At 45.1% G+C, this 14,075-nt stretch overlaps 1 protein-coding gene across 14 annotated transcripts in view; it reads left to right on the top strand.

Moving 5' to 3' along the window:
- KALRN (kalirin RhoGEF kinase) overlaps positions 1-14,075 on the top strand; it is a 651,147-nt gene that overhangs the window by 245,089 nt on the left and 391,983 nt on the right. For all 14 annotated transcript variants that reach the window (XM_064156794.1, XM_064156788.1, XM_064156780.1 and 11 more), the window contains exons 5-6: positions 5,554-5,746; positions 9,530-10,042. In XM_064156794.1, the coding sequence (XP_064012864.1) occupies positions 5,554-5,746; positions 9,530-10,042 (706 nt within the window). The remainder of the gene's footprint in view (positions 1-5,553; positions 5,747-9,529; positions 10,043-14,075) is intronic.

Here is a 14,075-nt window from a genome sequence, read left to right as displayed (position 1 = left end):
GAAGTCTTAGTTCTTCTGTTTGCTCATGCAAAAAGGTGGCACCAGGAGGAATGCATTTCCATTTAAATATGCAAAAGACTATCTCTTCCACATGCCTCCCTCCTCCCCGATCTTATTACTCTTATCTTAGGCTTTTGCCATGGTGGTGCAAGCAGGAATGCAGTTTCATTCAAACCCCCCTTCCTCCTTGTCTGTGACCCCTTGCCACGAATTGATCGGATCAAACATATGATTCTATGTATTTCTCACACTATGAAATGTCCCCACATTTAGGTAAGCCTTTTGTATTTTCACATATGTGTTCTGTGGTTGCAAACAGTTATTACTCATTATTTTTAATTCTCTGGATTTGCATTTATGGTTTCTGAAGAGTAAAAAAAATAAACCCCTCTAGACAGCTCTAAGACTCTGTGATGTGTGTAGGTACCTGGAGACCTCCCGCAAGGCAAGGCTCCCTAGACAGGCACAGCAGGGCAGATGATCCCTGCCCAGGAGTACTTATTTCCGTCTTTTTCCTCTGAGCTATTAGTACCTGATAAGTATCCGACTGCTTGCTTGTATAATGTAAGTGCTCTTGAAGGCACCTCTCTCCACAGCCACAGCACAAAACTTCTATTCATCTTTTTCTGATGTGATTCTTTGTCTCAGCTCTAGTAGCAAAGGGCAGGAGGCAGTAGCACCACCAACAAAGCTTCTTTTACAGCCTTTTTGGCATAAGTTCTGGAAGGATCAGATGGCTGACCTTTCAGCAGCAGGTAAAAGGAGAATGAAAAGATCTATATTTCTGATAGTGTTTGGGAGTGCCTGGTCTCCCTGGTTTTCCTTTGCACTGACTGTTTCACACAATGTGCCCTAGATGTGCCAATAACGTTAAGACAGAGGAGCAAGCTTCATGTCTTTCACTGCTCCTTCCTGGAACGAAGTTGAGACTGTTCAAATTCATGAACTCTCTTTTAATGTGGCAAAATCCACTTTGCCACAGGGTGGTCCATGTGTGCACAAATCTTTCTAGATACTAGTAAAATCACTAATGACTTTTATTTTTAAATTCCATGTATTAATCCAGTGTGCCTCCTATGAAGGCTATCCCTGTCCTTGTTCCAGCCCAGAAGTCTAGTTGTAACCTTTATAGGGTTGTTTTCAGTGAGATATGCAGGAGCTGCATCTTCTTAGGAGAAAGAGTGCTTTAAGAATTGAGAGAGGTATGGTGAAAATTGTCCCATGTGCTTATGCACTGAGTGTATCCATGTGAAGGCTGAACAACTTCAACATTTCTGCATTATAACCACAGCTAATAGCAGTCCTCAGCATGTATCAGATTCATTCCAGTGCTATCAGGACTTGATAGTTTAGGGTGTTTTACACGTGCACTCATGTCTGCGTTATCGATGGCCTGTTTGCAGAAAGGTCAGAGGTACTGTATTAGTGTAGTAAAGATTTCGTCTTCTGTACCTCACTGTTGCATGTACTCTGCAAAAGATATTCATGCTCTGCCATGTTTCTCTTCTTTCTCAACTGTTCTTCCTCTTTTCCTCTCCTTTTCTTCTTTCCATTCTTCTTTCTTCCAACAGCTTTTCCTCTGGTGAAGGCTGTGACCTTCATTCCACTTTAAAAGGAAAAATCATAGAATCAACCAGGTTGGAAGAGACCTCCAAGATCATCCAGTCCAACCTAGCACCCAGCCCTATCCAGTCAACTAGACCATGGCACTAAGTGCCTCATCCAGGCTTTTTCTTGAACACCTCCAGGGATGGTGCCTCCACCACCTCCCTGGGCAGCCCATTCCAATGCCAATCACTCTCTCTGGCAAGAACTTCCTCCTAACATCCAGCCTATACTTCCCCTGGCACAACTTGAGACTGTGTCCCCTTGTTCTGTTGCTGGTTGCCTGGGAGAAGAGACCAACCCCCACCTGGCTACAACCTCCCTTTAGGTAGTTGCAGATTGCCATGAGATCACCCCTGAGCCTCCTCTTCTCCAGGCTAAACAACCCCAGCTCCCTCAGCCTCTCCTCATAGGGTTTGTGTTCCAGGCCTTTCACCAGCTTCATTGCCCTTCTCTGGACATGTTCCAGCACTTCAACATCTCTCTTAATCAGATGTTTGGTAGATCATTTGGGCATTTTTAGTGCATCACCAATGACTTTTACTCATTTACCAAAACAACACTACTGTAGATAGGGCATTTCACATTAGTGAGAGTGCTTGAGACCTCAAGCAGACACCATAGCTCTTGTGGCTCCAACACCATGCATAGCAGGTGTAAGAGCTGAGCAGTCAGATGAACAAACACTTCCTAAATCTCTTCAAATTTTGGATGCTACAGGTGGAGGATGACACTTTTGTGCCATGCCTCTTTTTTCAGAGGAGGAATGTTCCTGGTAAAACCGCACCAAAAGCTGCCCAGATTTGATTTGAACCAGCGTGTTCAATCACTGCTGGAGAGCAGCCAAACAGAAAGGGATCTGGGGGTGCTGATCAATACCTGCCTGAACATGAGCCAGCAGTGTGCCCAGGTAGCCAAGAGAGCCAGTGGCATCCTGGCTTGCATCAGGAATGGTGTGGTCAGCAGGAGCAGGGAGGTCATTCTGCCCCTGTACTCTGCACTGGTTAGACCTCACCTTGAGTCCTGTGTTCAGTTCTGGGCCCCCCAGTTTAGGAGGGACATTGAGATGCTTGAGCGTGTCCAGAGAAGGGCGACGAGGCTGGTGAGAGGCCTTGAGCACAGCCCTACGAGGAGAGGCTGAGGGAGCTGGGATTGTTTATCCTGGAGAAGAGGAGGCTCAGGGGTGACCTTATTGCTGTCTACAACTACCTGAGGGGTGGTTGTGGCCAGGAGGAGGTTGCTCTCTTCTCTCAGGTGGCCAGCACCAGAACAAGAGGACACAGCCTCAGGTTGTGCCAGGGGAGATTTAGGCTGGAGGTGAGGAGAAAGTTCTTCCCTGAGAGAGTCATTGGACACTGGAATGGGCTGCCCGGGGAGGTGGTGGAGTCGCCGTCCCTGGGGCTGTTCAAGGCAGGATTGGACATGGCACTTGGTGCCATGGTCTAGCCTTGAGCTCTGTGGTAAAGGGTTGGACTTGATGATCTATGAGGTCTCATCCAACCTTGGTGATACTGTGATACTGTGATACTGTTCTTTTATTATTTCTCCTCTCTTCTCCTGAGGGAAAAGGAAAGATATATTTGCAAACTGATGTGGTGGTACTGTTGGGCCTCACGTGTTGCCAATGACCAGGCCAGATAACTGCCTTTAACTTTTTGGAAGGAGCAGAAAGTGTAAATGCAGATTCAAAAAGTTCCTGCAACGTTTGGAAGATCAATGTCGTGGAACGATGCTGCCTTCCAAGTGGCAGCGGAGAGCGGAAACTGCTAGGGCCCCCAGTCCGGGAGGCAGCCAGGAAGCTGGTTACTGACAGGGTCTGAGAGAGGGAGGTCCAGGTGCCACCAGCTCTCTCTCTCTCAGGACCCCAGGCTTGTCAAGCCTGCTGGTTTGCACAGAAGCCTGCAGAAGTGGGGAGCACCATCCGAGAGCAGGGACAGGATAAAACCAAGAGCCAGAGGATAGTAGGAGCTGTCCAAAAGCAGGGATGGTCCAGTCACAACAGGAACTTGTCCTTCACAGTGCCAGGGGACTCTCTAGATGGGAACTCTGAAGGTGGGAGCCCTTGCTGTATTTATCCCTTTTCTAAACAAAGAGTTCATTTACCATTTTTACTGGATGTGAAAACACAGCCAGTCACCAGCCTGATTTCAGTGTGGGCTTCCAGGTGGGCCAGCCCACATGCAGTAAGGCAGTCTTTTGCTGCCCCTCTTCAAGCCTGCAGGGCAGGGGGGAAGCAGTTTTTGCGCCTTTCTTCTCCCATTTAAACCCACAGAGTGAGAGGGAGAAGAGAGGAATTTGGGGTATCCCTGGACAATCAATCCAGAGGGAAAAGGACCCCAATTTTAAGAGTGTGCATGATGTCTCACAAGGACCTTCCTTCCAAGGAATATCTGCTGGATAATTTCTGGAAATCGCACTTTTAAAAAAGCCCCTAAAGGAGCCTCTAAAAATGAAGATGCTCAGTTTACAAGTGGCCATCAGTGGTAAGGTACAAGATTCACAGGTTTACAGATTGCGTTGGTTTGGAAAGGACCCTGAGAGGTCATCATGGAGTCAGTCATCAGCAAGTCTGCAGATGACACTAAGCTGGGGGCAGATGTGGCTGGGTTGGAGGGCAGAAGGGCTCTGCAGCGGGACCTTGACCGCCTGGACAGATGGGCAGAGTCCAATGGGATGGGGTTCAATAGCTCCAAGTGCAGGGTGCTGCACTTTGGCCACAACAACCCCATGCAGAGATACAGGCTGGGGTCGGAGTGGCTGGAGAGCAGCCAGACAGAGAGGGATCTGGGGGTGCTGATTGATACCCACCTGAACATGAGCCAGCAGAGTGCCCAGGTGGCCAAGAGAGCCAGTGGCATCCTGGCCTGCATCAGGAATGGTGTGGTCAGCAGGAGCAGGGAGATCATTCTGCCCCTGTACTCTGCACTGGTTAGACCACACCTTGAGTGCTGTGTTCAGTTCTGGGCCCCCCAGTTTAGGAAGGACACTGAGATGCTTGAGCATGTCCAGAGAAGGGTGACGAGGCTGGTGAGAGGCCTTGAGCACAGCCCTACGAGGAGAGGCTGAGGGAGCTGGGATTGTTTAGCCTGGAGAAGAGGAGGCTCAGGGGTGACCTTATTGCTGTCTACAACTACCTGAGGGGTGGTTGTGGCCAGGAGGAGGTTGCTCTCTTCTCTCAGGTGACCAGCGCCAGAACGAGAGGACACAGCCTCAGGCTGTGCCAGGGGAAATTTAGGCTGGAGGTGAGGAGAAAGTTCTTCACTGAGAGAGTCATTGGACACTGGAATGGGCTGCCCGGGGAGGTGGTGGAGTCGCCGTCCCTGGGGCAGTTCAAGGCAGGGTTGGACGTGGCACTTGGTGCCATGGTCTAGCCTTGAGCTCTGTGGTAAAGGGTTGGACTTGATGATCTGTGAGGTCTCTTCCAACCTTGGTGATACTGTGATACTGTGATACTGTGATCATTTCCAACTCTTCTGCAATGAGCAGGGACTTCTCCAATGAGACCATGCTGCCCAGGGCCACATCAAGTCTGAATCCTGATGGTTGACTTTGGCTGTAGGTTGAATTTAACACGTTGAAAGCAGAATCCATTGTATGCACACAGAAATGACTCCTGTACAGATATATTTGATTCTATTTTCAACTGTCTGAAAGTATCTGTGTTTTCAGTGATAATCTGAATGGCATTGTGATGGTTTAGGTGTTCAAACTAGCACAGACATGTATTTGGAAAATCAGAGGTCACACTGTGATATATACTTGAATTTCATATAAATTAGAATGTGGTAACATTAATACAACCTTCCGTATAGTCTTTATGCTGTAATACCTTTTGCCTTTTATTTTGAAGTATATCATCCCTTGTTTTGCTCTGGGGCATTGTACACTAGCAACAAAAGTTAAGTCTTGGTTTGGCTATCTACAATATTAATGCTTTTATCCCCACAGTGAAGATGTTTGTAAGCGAGGATTCACTGTTATTATCGATATGCGAGGATCCAAGTGGGACTTGATCAAGCCTCTCCTAAAAACCCTTCAAGAAGCCTTTCCTGCCGAGATTCATGTTGCTCTGATTATAAAACCTGATAATTTCTGGCAGAAGCAGAAAACAAACTTCGGCAGTTCCAAGTTCATCTTTGAGGTGAGTGTGATATGGTAAAACATTTTCTCTGATACGAAGTTTTGTTCAGGGGAAAAAAACCCACATAGATCCCAAACCTTTTGAATGAGAGAATCACACAATGTCAGGGGCTGGAAGTGATCTCAAAAGATCATCTAGTCCAACCCTCTACCAGAGCAGGATCACCTATACCAGATCACACAGAATCATAGAATCATAGAATCAACCAGGTTGGAAGAGACCTCCAAGATCATCCAGTCCAACCTAGCACCCAGCCCTAACCAGTCAACTAGACCATGGCACTGAGTGCCTCATCCAGGCTTTTCTTGAACACCTCCAGGGATATTTTAAAATTGAATTAATTCTTATTGGAGGTTTAATATATTTTATGAGGAGCTGGTGTTATGTCAAAGAGTAAACTGTGGTTAAACTGTTCTTCATAGTTACAGCTTTGAGTCTGTGTTATGTAGAGGCTCTAGACTCATTTCTTGTATATGGTGGCACACATTAAAGGTATTTTCATTTTGTGTGTGTTTACCTTTCAGCCTTATTATGTCTGCTGGGCTGTTCACATGGGTGTCTGTAATGGTTCACAATTTTTTGTATCAGAGGAAAAGAGTCAGAGCTTTTGCTGTCTATCTGACCACCTGCAGACACTTGGAACCAATGAGTACCTTCAGTTCTATGATTTTGAAAAGATTTCTTAAATTGTGGCCCACCATACAGTAGATCCCCTGCAATATTCACCACCATAATCCAAGAACTTTCATTTAAATGATTCTTTTGGATGCTACTGTTTGTCAGTAGGCTCAGAGCCTGAAGCAGCTCATGCTGTCTTGTAAGAACTGTGAACATCAAACAAGCCACAGAGGTCAATATAACTCATTTATTTGATTTATGTGGGGCAGCACACAGGTACCTTCTCTGCACTGAACCATCATGGTGATTTCCCACAGCTCTGGTCAAACACAAGATCCTTGGCAGGAACAGACTACAGGGGAAAGCGAAGGAAATCTCTGTTGAATTGCTCCCATCTACACACTCAGCAATAACCAGTGCAGTTTAAAGGCCAGATTCTGGTTTTGTGCTTAATGGAACCATTATGCATGTGCCAGGGCAGTGTATGACCCTTAGCTGAGGGTAATGATCTGGATTTTGTGCTGTGAGACTGTGGCAGAATTATTCTGTGCCACAGTCCAGAGAGTGGAGCATATCCACAGATCATTACACAGTGAAAACAGAGGGAAAAAAACCCAGAGAGACCAGACAGCATAGTTAGCATTAATTCAGAGATGCCTTCAAGATTATTCCCTTCATCCTACCAAAAGGATTTAAATAGTGAGCAGCACTTTAAAAAGTGATTTCTAAAGGAAAGATGGGTGATGCCTGGGAAACTGCTACTTCATTTAACCACCTACTTGTCTAAGGCTGTTTCCATGACAGTCTCAAAAACTCCTAAAATAAAGAAATCTAAAGAAAGAAATTCAATGCAGAATTCACAAAAGGAAATGTTAAATTGTATTCATGATAAGATCAATGCTTGCATTAGCTTGATACACCACAGGGGGAATACCCAGGTGTTACCTAGGAAGGGAAGCCTTTTCTTGACATGCAGTTAAACTCTAAACTGAAGTGTCTTAAGAGGTTAGTGTCCAGGTCAGAAGATTTAGAAATTTGAAATCCTTCTGAAGGTACATACTTCCCTCCCCTTTGTTTTTAGTCTTTTCCTTCTGTCCTCCCCCTTCCCCAAAGCAAGGAACAATGCAAGAAAGTTTTAAAATAATCTTCTGATGAGCAAAATTTCAATGCAATCCCAATTTAATGCGTTGCAAAATGCATTGCAAGATGGATACAAACTGGAAGAAAACCTTTATTATTAACTTTAGACCATTGGGAAGCCTGCAATTTTGGACAAGATTCAGGGTAATGGACAGAACTCAAAGTATTTTTTCTTTGCAGATGACTTTTACAAGATTGCTGTGATTATTGAGTGCCTCCACTTCTGAAGAGCACAAACGCTGACATTCTTTAGAAGCTTGATCTTTAGGGGATAGATGTGCAGTCACTGATGAACATCACAAGCCTTTAAGGGCTGCCAACTTGAGTGTTAACATGACAGCACTGGAAATCTCTAGCAACTTATGAAACTGTATCCTCATATTCAGGGGGGAAATAAAAAAAGGTCTAAGTCAGAGGGAACAGCCACCAGGGTTTGTGTCCTTAAACTGTAATCTGCTTTCCAGGCACCCAGTACATTTCTCTGTAATTGATTACTGAGTCTGAAGGAATTGAAACCATCTCCCATTGATTGTGTATGATTCACGAGCAGCAATTTCTATTAGCAATAAATTCTAATTGTTAATAGTCCAATGACATTTCACTTTCACATTGATTTTGGCTTAATTGCATTAGAAATTACTAACATGAAAGAGATCTGCCTGGAGCAAAAGCCAACTGGAATAATCTGGAAGAAAAATGCAGCATATTCTGTGTTTTGGCAGACCATAATACCTGCTTCAGTTCATATGCTTAAAACTTTTGCTGCACTATAGCCACTAGCCTGAGTACAGCACAAGGAAAGAAATCCCTGCTGCACAATGTACCTGTTGGAGGGCAGAAGGGCTCTGCAGCAGGACCTTGACCGCCTGCACAGATGGGCAGAGTCCAATGGGATGGCGTTCAGTAGCTCCAAGTGCAGGGTGCTGCACTTTGGCCACAACAACCCCATGCAGAGATACAGGCTGCGGTCAGAGTGGCTGGAGAGCAGCCAAACAGAGAGGGATCTGGGGGTGCTGATCGATACCCGCCTGAACATGAGCCAGCAGTGTGCCCAGGTGGCCAAGAGAGCCAGTGGCATCCTGGCCTGCATCAGGAATGGTGTGGTCAGCAGGAGCAGGGAGGTCATTCTGCCCCTGTACTCTGCGCTGGTTAGACCTCACCTTGAGTAATGTGTTCAGTTCTGGGCCTCCCAGTTTAGGAGGGACATTGAGATGCTTGAGCGTGTCCAGAGAAGGGCGACGAGGCTGGTGAGAGGCCCTGAGCACAGCCCTACGAGGAGAGGCTGAGGGAGCTGGGATTGTTTAGCCTGGAGAAGAGGAGGCTCAGGGGAGACCTTATTGCTGTCTACAACTGCCTGAGGGGTGGTTGTGGCCAGGAGGAGGTTGCTCTCTTCTCTCAGGTGGCCAGCACCAGAACAAGAGGACACAGCCTCAGGCTGCACCAGGGGAAATTTAGGCTTGAGGTGAGGAGAAAGTTCTTCCCTGAGAGAGTCATTGGACACTGGAATGGGCTGCCCGGGGAGGTGGTGGAGTCGCCGTCCCTGGAGCTGTTCAAGGCAAGGTTGGACGTGGCACTTGGTGCCATGGTCTAGCCTTGAGCTCTGTGGTAAAGGGTTGGACTTGATGATCTGTGAGGTCTCTTCCAACCCTGATAATACTGTGATACTGTTCAATGAGCAATCATACCCATCTATCGAACAGCTGCAGTGAGAAGTGTTCAGTGTCCCACAGAGTTAATCTTTGACAGAAGCATTCTTACTCTGCATTCTGGATAACCAGGCCAGCTGAAAAACGTAGACATGTCAGCAAATATCATGTCCTGCAATAAATAAATCACTGCCATTAATAGAAAAGGTTTCAATCCAATTATTTCATCAAAATGAAATATAGTCCTTGGCATCTTTTAGAGTGTTTCTTCAATTAGGCACTGATAAGGAAAGTAATCACTTCATGCTCTCAATGGATTGCGCTGTTATTTCTGATTAGACAGTCGCTGATTCAAATGCTCTTGTTCTCCTTTCCTTAGACAAGTATGGTATCTGTTGAAGGCCTGGCAAAGCTTGTAGACCCTTCTCAGCTGACAGATGAGTTTGAAGGATCGTTGGATTACAACCACGATGAATGGATAGAGCTGCGTGTCTCCTTGGAAGAGTTTTTCAACAGTGCAATCCACTTATTATCAAGGCTGGAGGATCTCCAGGAAATGCTGGCCAGGAAGGAGTTTCCAGTTGATGTTGAGGGCTCAAGAAGGCTGATTGATGAGCACACACAGCTGAAGAAAAAAGTGATTAAAGCTCCCGTGGAAGAGTTAGATCGTGAGGGTCAGCGGTTATTACAATGCATAAGATGCAGTGATGGTTTTTCTGGTAGGAACTGCATTCCTGGCAGTGCAGATTTTCAAAGCCTTGTGCCAAAGATCACCAGCCTCTTAGACAAGCTGCATTCCACCCGGCAACACCTGCATCAGATGTGGCATGTCCGCAAGCTGAAACTGGACCAGTGCTTTCAACTCCGGCTTTTTGAGCAGGATGCTGAGAAGGTAGGGAATAATCTTTTCCATTCATACTTTAACCAAGACTTTATCACAAGGATACTGTGACCATTTTTGCTTTAGTTACCAAGGCAAGATTTTCATCACAGATGTAGGTCTCATGCTGCCAGCAGAGTTAATTTGTGTGGTTGTTGAACCAAATTCACTGAACTAATCGTTGGATATAGCAGACATAACAATATCTAAGAATAACTCATCTGTGTCACTCTCTATCAAAGTTAATCTGCTTTTGCGTGTGTGTCACAATGGGTACATTTGGTAGACATTAGCAGAAGAATCTGCCTTTTTCTTCCCCCAAGTTTCATTTTAGGCTTATGAATGTCACAACACCCTAAGAAGACTGATTTTAGGGTTTGATTCACTATGATTATTGTTTTGCACTTCTTGTGAGTCTTTGGGAGATTTGTAGTTTAAATCCTCCTAATTGTTATCTCAAATAATATGTTCGGTTTCCTTCTGCTCAAAATAACAACAGGATTTGCAAGTGGTAAAGTCTTTAGTAATGCCTTTATACCAAGGACGTAGCCACTTAGTTCCCACAGCATGAGATCTGAGACTGTGTTTAGGTTAAACATATAAACAGACCAAGAGAAAGTATTTTGAAGTGACAGCAGCGTGCAAAAGTCAGCGTGGCTGGTCTGCATTAAAAAGCACATAAGGACAGCATTTGAATTCATACCTGAGACTGAGTCAGTGGCCAACTTTCACATTCACCATCATGAGACCTCAGATGAGAAATATTTCAAGTTAAATTATTCCATAGAGATTACATTGCAACTTCATACTTCTTAGACATTTGTAATCAGTCTGAAAAAGCAAATAGAGTGCCTCAAAATAAAAGAGCATACAACAGCAGAAGCACAGGTAAGTAACAAGGCTTTTGCAAACTGTAGTTTCACAGGTGTGCGGTACTGCTGCTGAGTTAAATCCTTATTGCCTGCCTCTTCAGAAGATGCTCAGTAACCTGTAGCAAATACTAAGTCCCCTCCTTGCAATCCAACCACAGCAGCTGGTCATATTTGTTGAAAAGACTGGCTAGACCCAACCAGAGTTCCCTAACCACGTCTCAAGCATAACACCACCTACAAGTCTCAGTGGCACACGGTTAAAGCAAGCTTCTTGCTCCTTCTAGGATTTGTCTGCTCTTTCCCTCTGGAAGCATATGCAGAGACTGCTTTTGGTGAACTTATTTTAGAAAACTGTGTTGTGCTAGAGCCTTGCCAGTCTCTCTCTCTTTAGCCAGAAGTGCTTGACATCTTGCTAGGTGATTCTGTGAGAAGTCTTTGCTGCACATTCGAAATTCTAGGCCACAAAAGTGTGGGGTATTCTCAGTGGAAGGTACTGAGCTCTTGGACTCATGTTTATCTAGTCTGTATATCCATCAAAAGTACGAGCCTCTGAACCTTCTCCACTTAATGTATGATCCAGTTGTTTCACTAATGTGTCTGTCTCGACCCAGGAGGGACAGCAAAAGAAACATCGAGCTGATCTGCAGGGGGATCTCACTGGAGATGATTTTTTTCAATCTACTGCAAATTAATATTATTTTTTAAACATTAGGGAGAAGTACACTGCTGTGAAACAAACACAACCTTCTGCAGTGCAGGGCAAGACACAAGCCATTGCTTTTCAATGCATATACTAAATATCCCTAAGGGATGCTAGGACTGTGTAAGCAATCCTCCTGTTGAGAAAACCCAGAGTTCAGGAGAGTCACTCTAAAATGAGAGTCACTGCACTGCAGCGTCATTCAATCATGTGTAAGAGCAGAGCTTTTCTTCCAAATACTACATTTTCCTCCTCTTCTGCTTCTGGCCTGCATCAGGAATGGTGTGGTCAGCAGGAGCAGGGAGGTCATTCTGCCCCTGTACTCTGCACTGGTTAGACCACACCTTGAGTACTGTGTTCAGTTCTGGGCCCCCCAGTTTAGGAGGGACATTGAGATGCTTGAGCGTGTCCAGAGAAGGGCGACGAGGCTGGTGAGAGGCCTTGAGCACAGCCCTACGAGGAGAGGCTGAGGGAGCTGGGATTGTTTAGCCTGGAGAAGAGGAGGCCCAGGGGAGACCTTATTGCTGTCTACAACTACCTGAGGGGAGGTTGTGGCCAGGAGGAGGTTGCTCTCTTCTCTCAGGTGGCCAGCGCCAGAACAAGAGGACACAGGCTCAGGCTGCGCCAGGGGAGATTTAGGCTGGAGGTGAGGAGAAAGTTCTTCACTGAGAGAGTCATTGGACACTGGAATGGGCTGCCCGGGGAGGTGGTGGAGTCACCGTCCCTGGGGCTGTTCAAGGCAAGGTTGGACGTGGCACTTGGTGCCATGGTCTAGCCTTGAGCTCTGTGGTAAAGGGTTGGACTGGATGATCTGTGAGGTCTCTTCCAACCTTGGTGATACTGTGGTACTGTGCCACGTGATATCAGGAGTTCAGTCACTGCTCTCTTTCCCAGCAGCAGCTGAATTTCAGTCAGTGCTTCAGATTGGGTTTTCAGTTTCCTCAGAATTATTCAGACGACCAGTGCTTGTTAGGGTATTTTATTTTCTTATTTATTAATATGGTTTGCTAATATTTTCACCAAATTGTCATTATTAGGCTCTCAGATGGAGTTGGTGTCTAAGAAGCTCTGCTTCTGTAGTGTTGACAGAAGTCCCTCATATATTTTTCTTTTCTGTCTCCTGAACAGGCATGAAAGGATATTGTGATCCAATTCTGAGCATTGTGACAGTTAGGTTCTCTGCATGTGCTATTCTGAGGTTGTTAAGTGCAAGGTTTAGGCAAATTAGCAGATAAACAAAACTTGTGAGGTGAAGAAAGAAGCAGGGGGAATGTGATGCCTGCCTTTTCAACACTGTTTGCCTCAAGCAATGGTATTTTGATCTTCTCAATATCTCTTATTCACCTACCTGACATTAAACACAGATTCTTGCTTTGGCTCCTGTAAGTGGCTCTGCTTGCCTTTCCTTGACTACTAATTTTCCCAGAGAACAGAAAATATTTCCTTGTTTTATACTCTCAAATAAGTGGATGAGTCCCTGCAATTCTTTCAGGGAAGGCTGCATACCCTTTTTCTTCCAATTTCACACATACAGACAGATGTAAAATATTGCCATGCTGCTTCTCCTTAGCTGCCTTTTGCAAATCTCTTTGAAGCAGTCTGACCATCTCAGGCTGGAAAGTAGTTGTCTCATAAAATGTTCAGAGCTAAATCCAGTCTGAGTGCTGTCTCCACTGTATAAATAGCCACCACAGTCTGTCTGTGTATTGGCTCTGAAAGTTTCCTGCTACCCTCATTTGCTCAGTTGCACCCTACCCTCTACAATTAGGTATGGTAGCAGAGCCAGGACACACTTCATCTCCTGGGGAGAGGCACAGCTCTTTTCCATATAACCTGAATATGTCATTTAGTGCTAATCAAATGACAAATCTAATACCCTGTGAAAGCTCAAACTTCAACATAAAATTCTGAATATAAATAAGGTTTTAGGGTCTTTTAAAATATCTCTGTGTACTCACTGGGTGATATTTTAGGAAACCTGTTCTAATAATGAGAAAATGGACAAGGACTTTCAAATTTTGGACATCTCTCTCTGATTTTAACAGTTTCAGATGTCCTCATTGCCTGGAAATTTCTTAAAGATTAGGTAGGAAAAAAATAGGGGAGGGGAGACATAAGAAAGAAAAACATATGGTATTTTAAGACAGGTTAATTTTTTTAAGACCTTGGTTCATTAATGTACCTCAGATGTTCAGAGCAGGTAAAATTTTTCCCCCTCCTGTAGAACTCTTTTTTTAAAACACTTAGAAATGGCATTTCCTGCCTGGACACACTAATTATTCAAATTACAGGTATTACAGCTTATAGAAGGTCTGTGCAGTTTTGTGCTGAACATCTCATATTCATGGCAAAGTAAAAGGAGGAGGTGGTCACACCCTTGGCTTGTCCCTCTCAAATCAGTGGGAGATAGAGCTGTGTGGAGAAAAACTGTCTCCAAGTCAAGCCTTTTGGGATTTTATTTTCCTGTGCTGAG

This window comes from Pogoniulus pusillus, chromosome 2, assembly GCF_015220805.1.
Source record: "Pogoniulus pusillus isolate bPogPus1 chromosome 2, bPogPus1.pri, whole genome shotgun sequence".
In the NCBI taxonomy this organism is placed as follows: domain Eukaryota; kingdom Metazoa; phylum Chordata; class Aves; order Piciformes; family Lybiidae; genus Pogoniulus; species Pogoniulus pusillus.
Note: the sequence above shows the minus strand (reverse complement) of the source record. Positions and strands in the feature narration are given on the sequence as shown.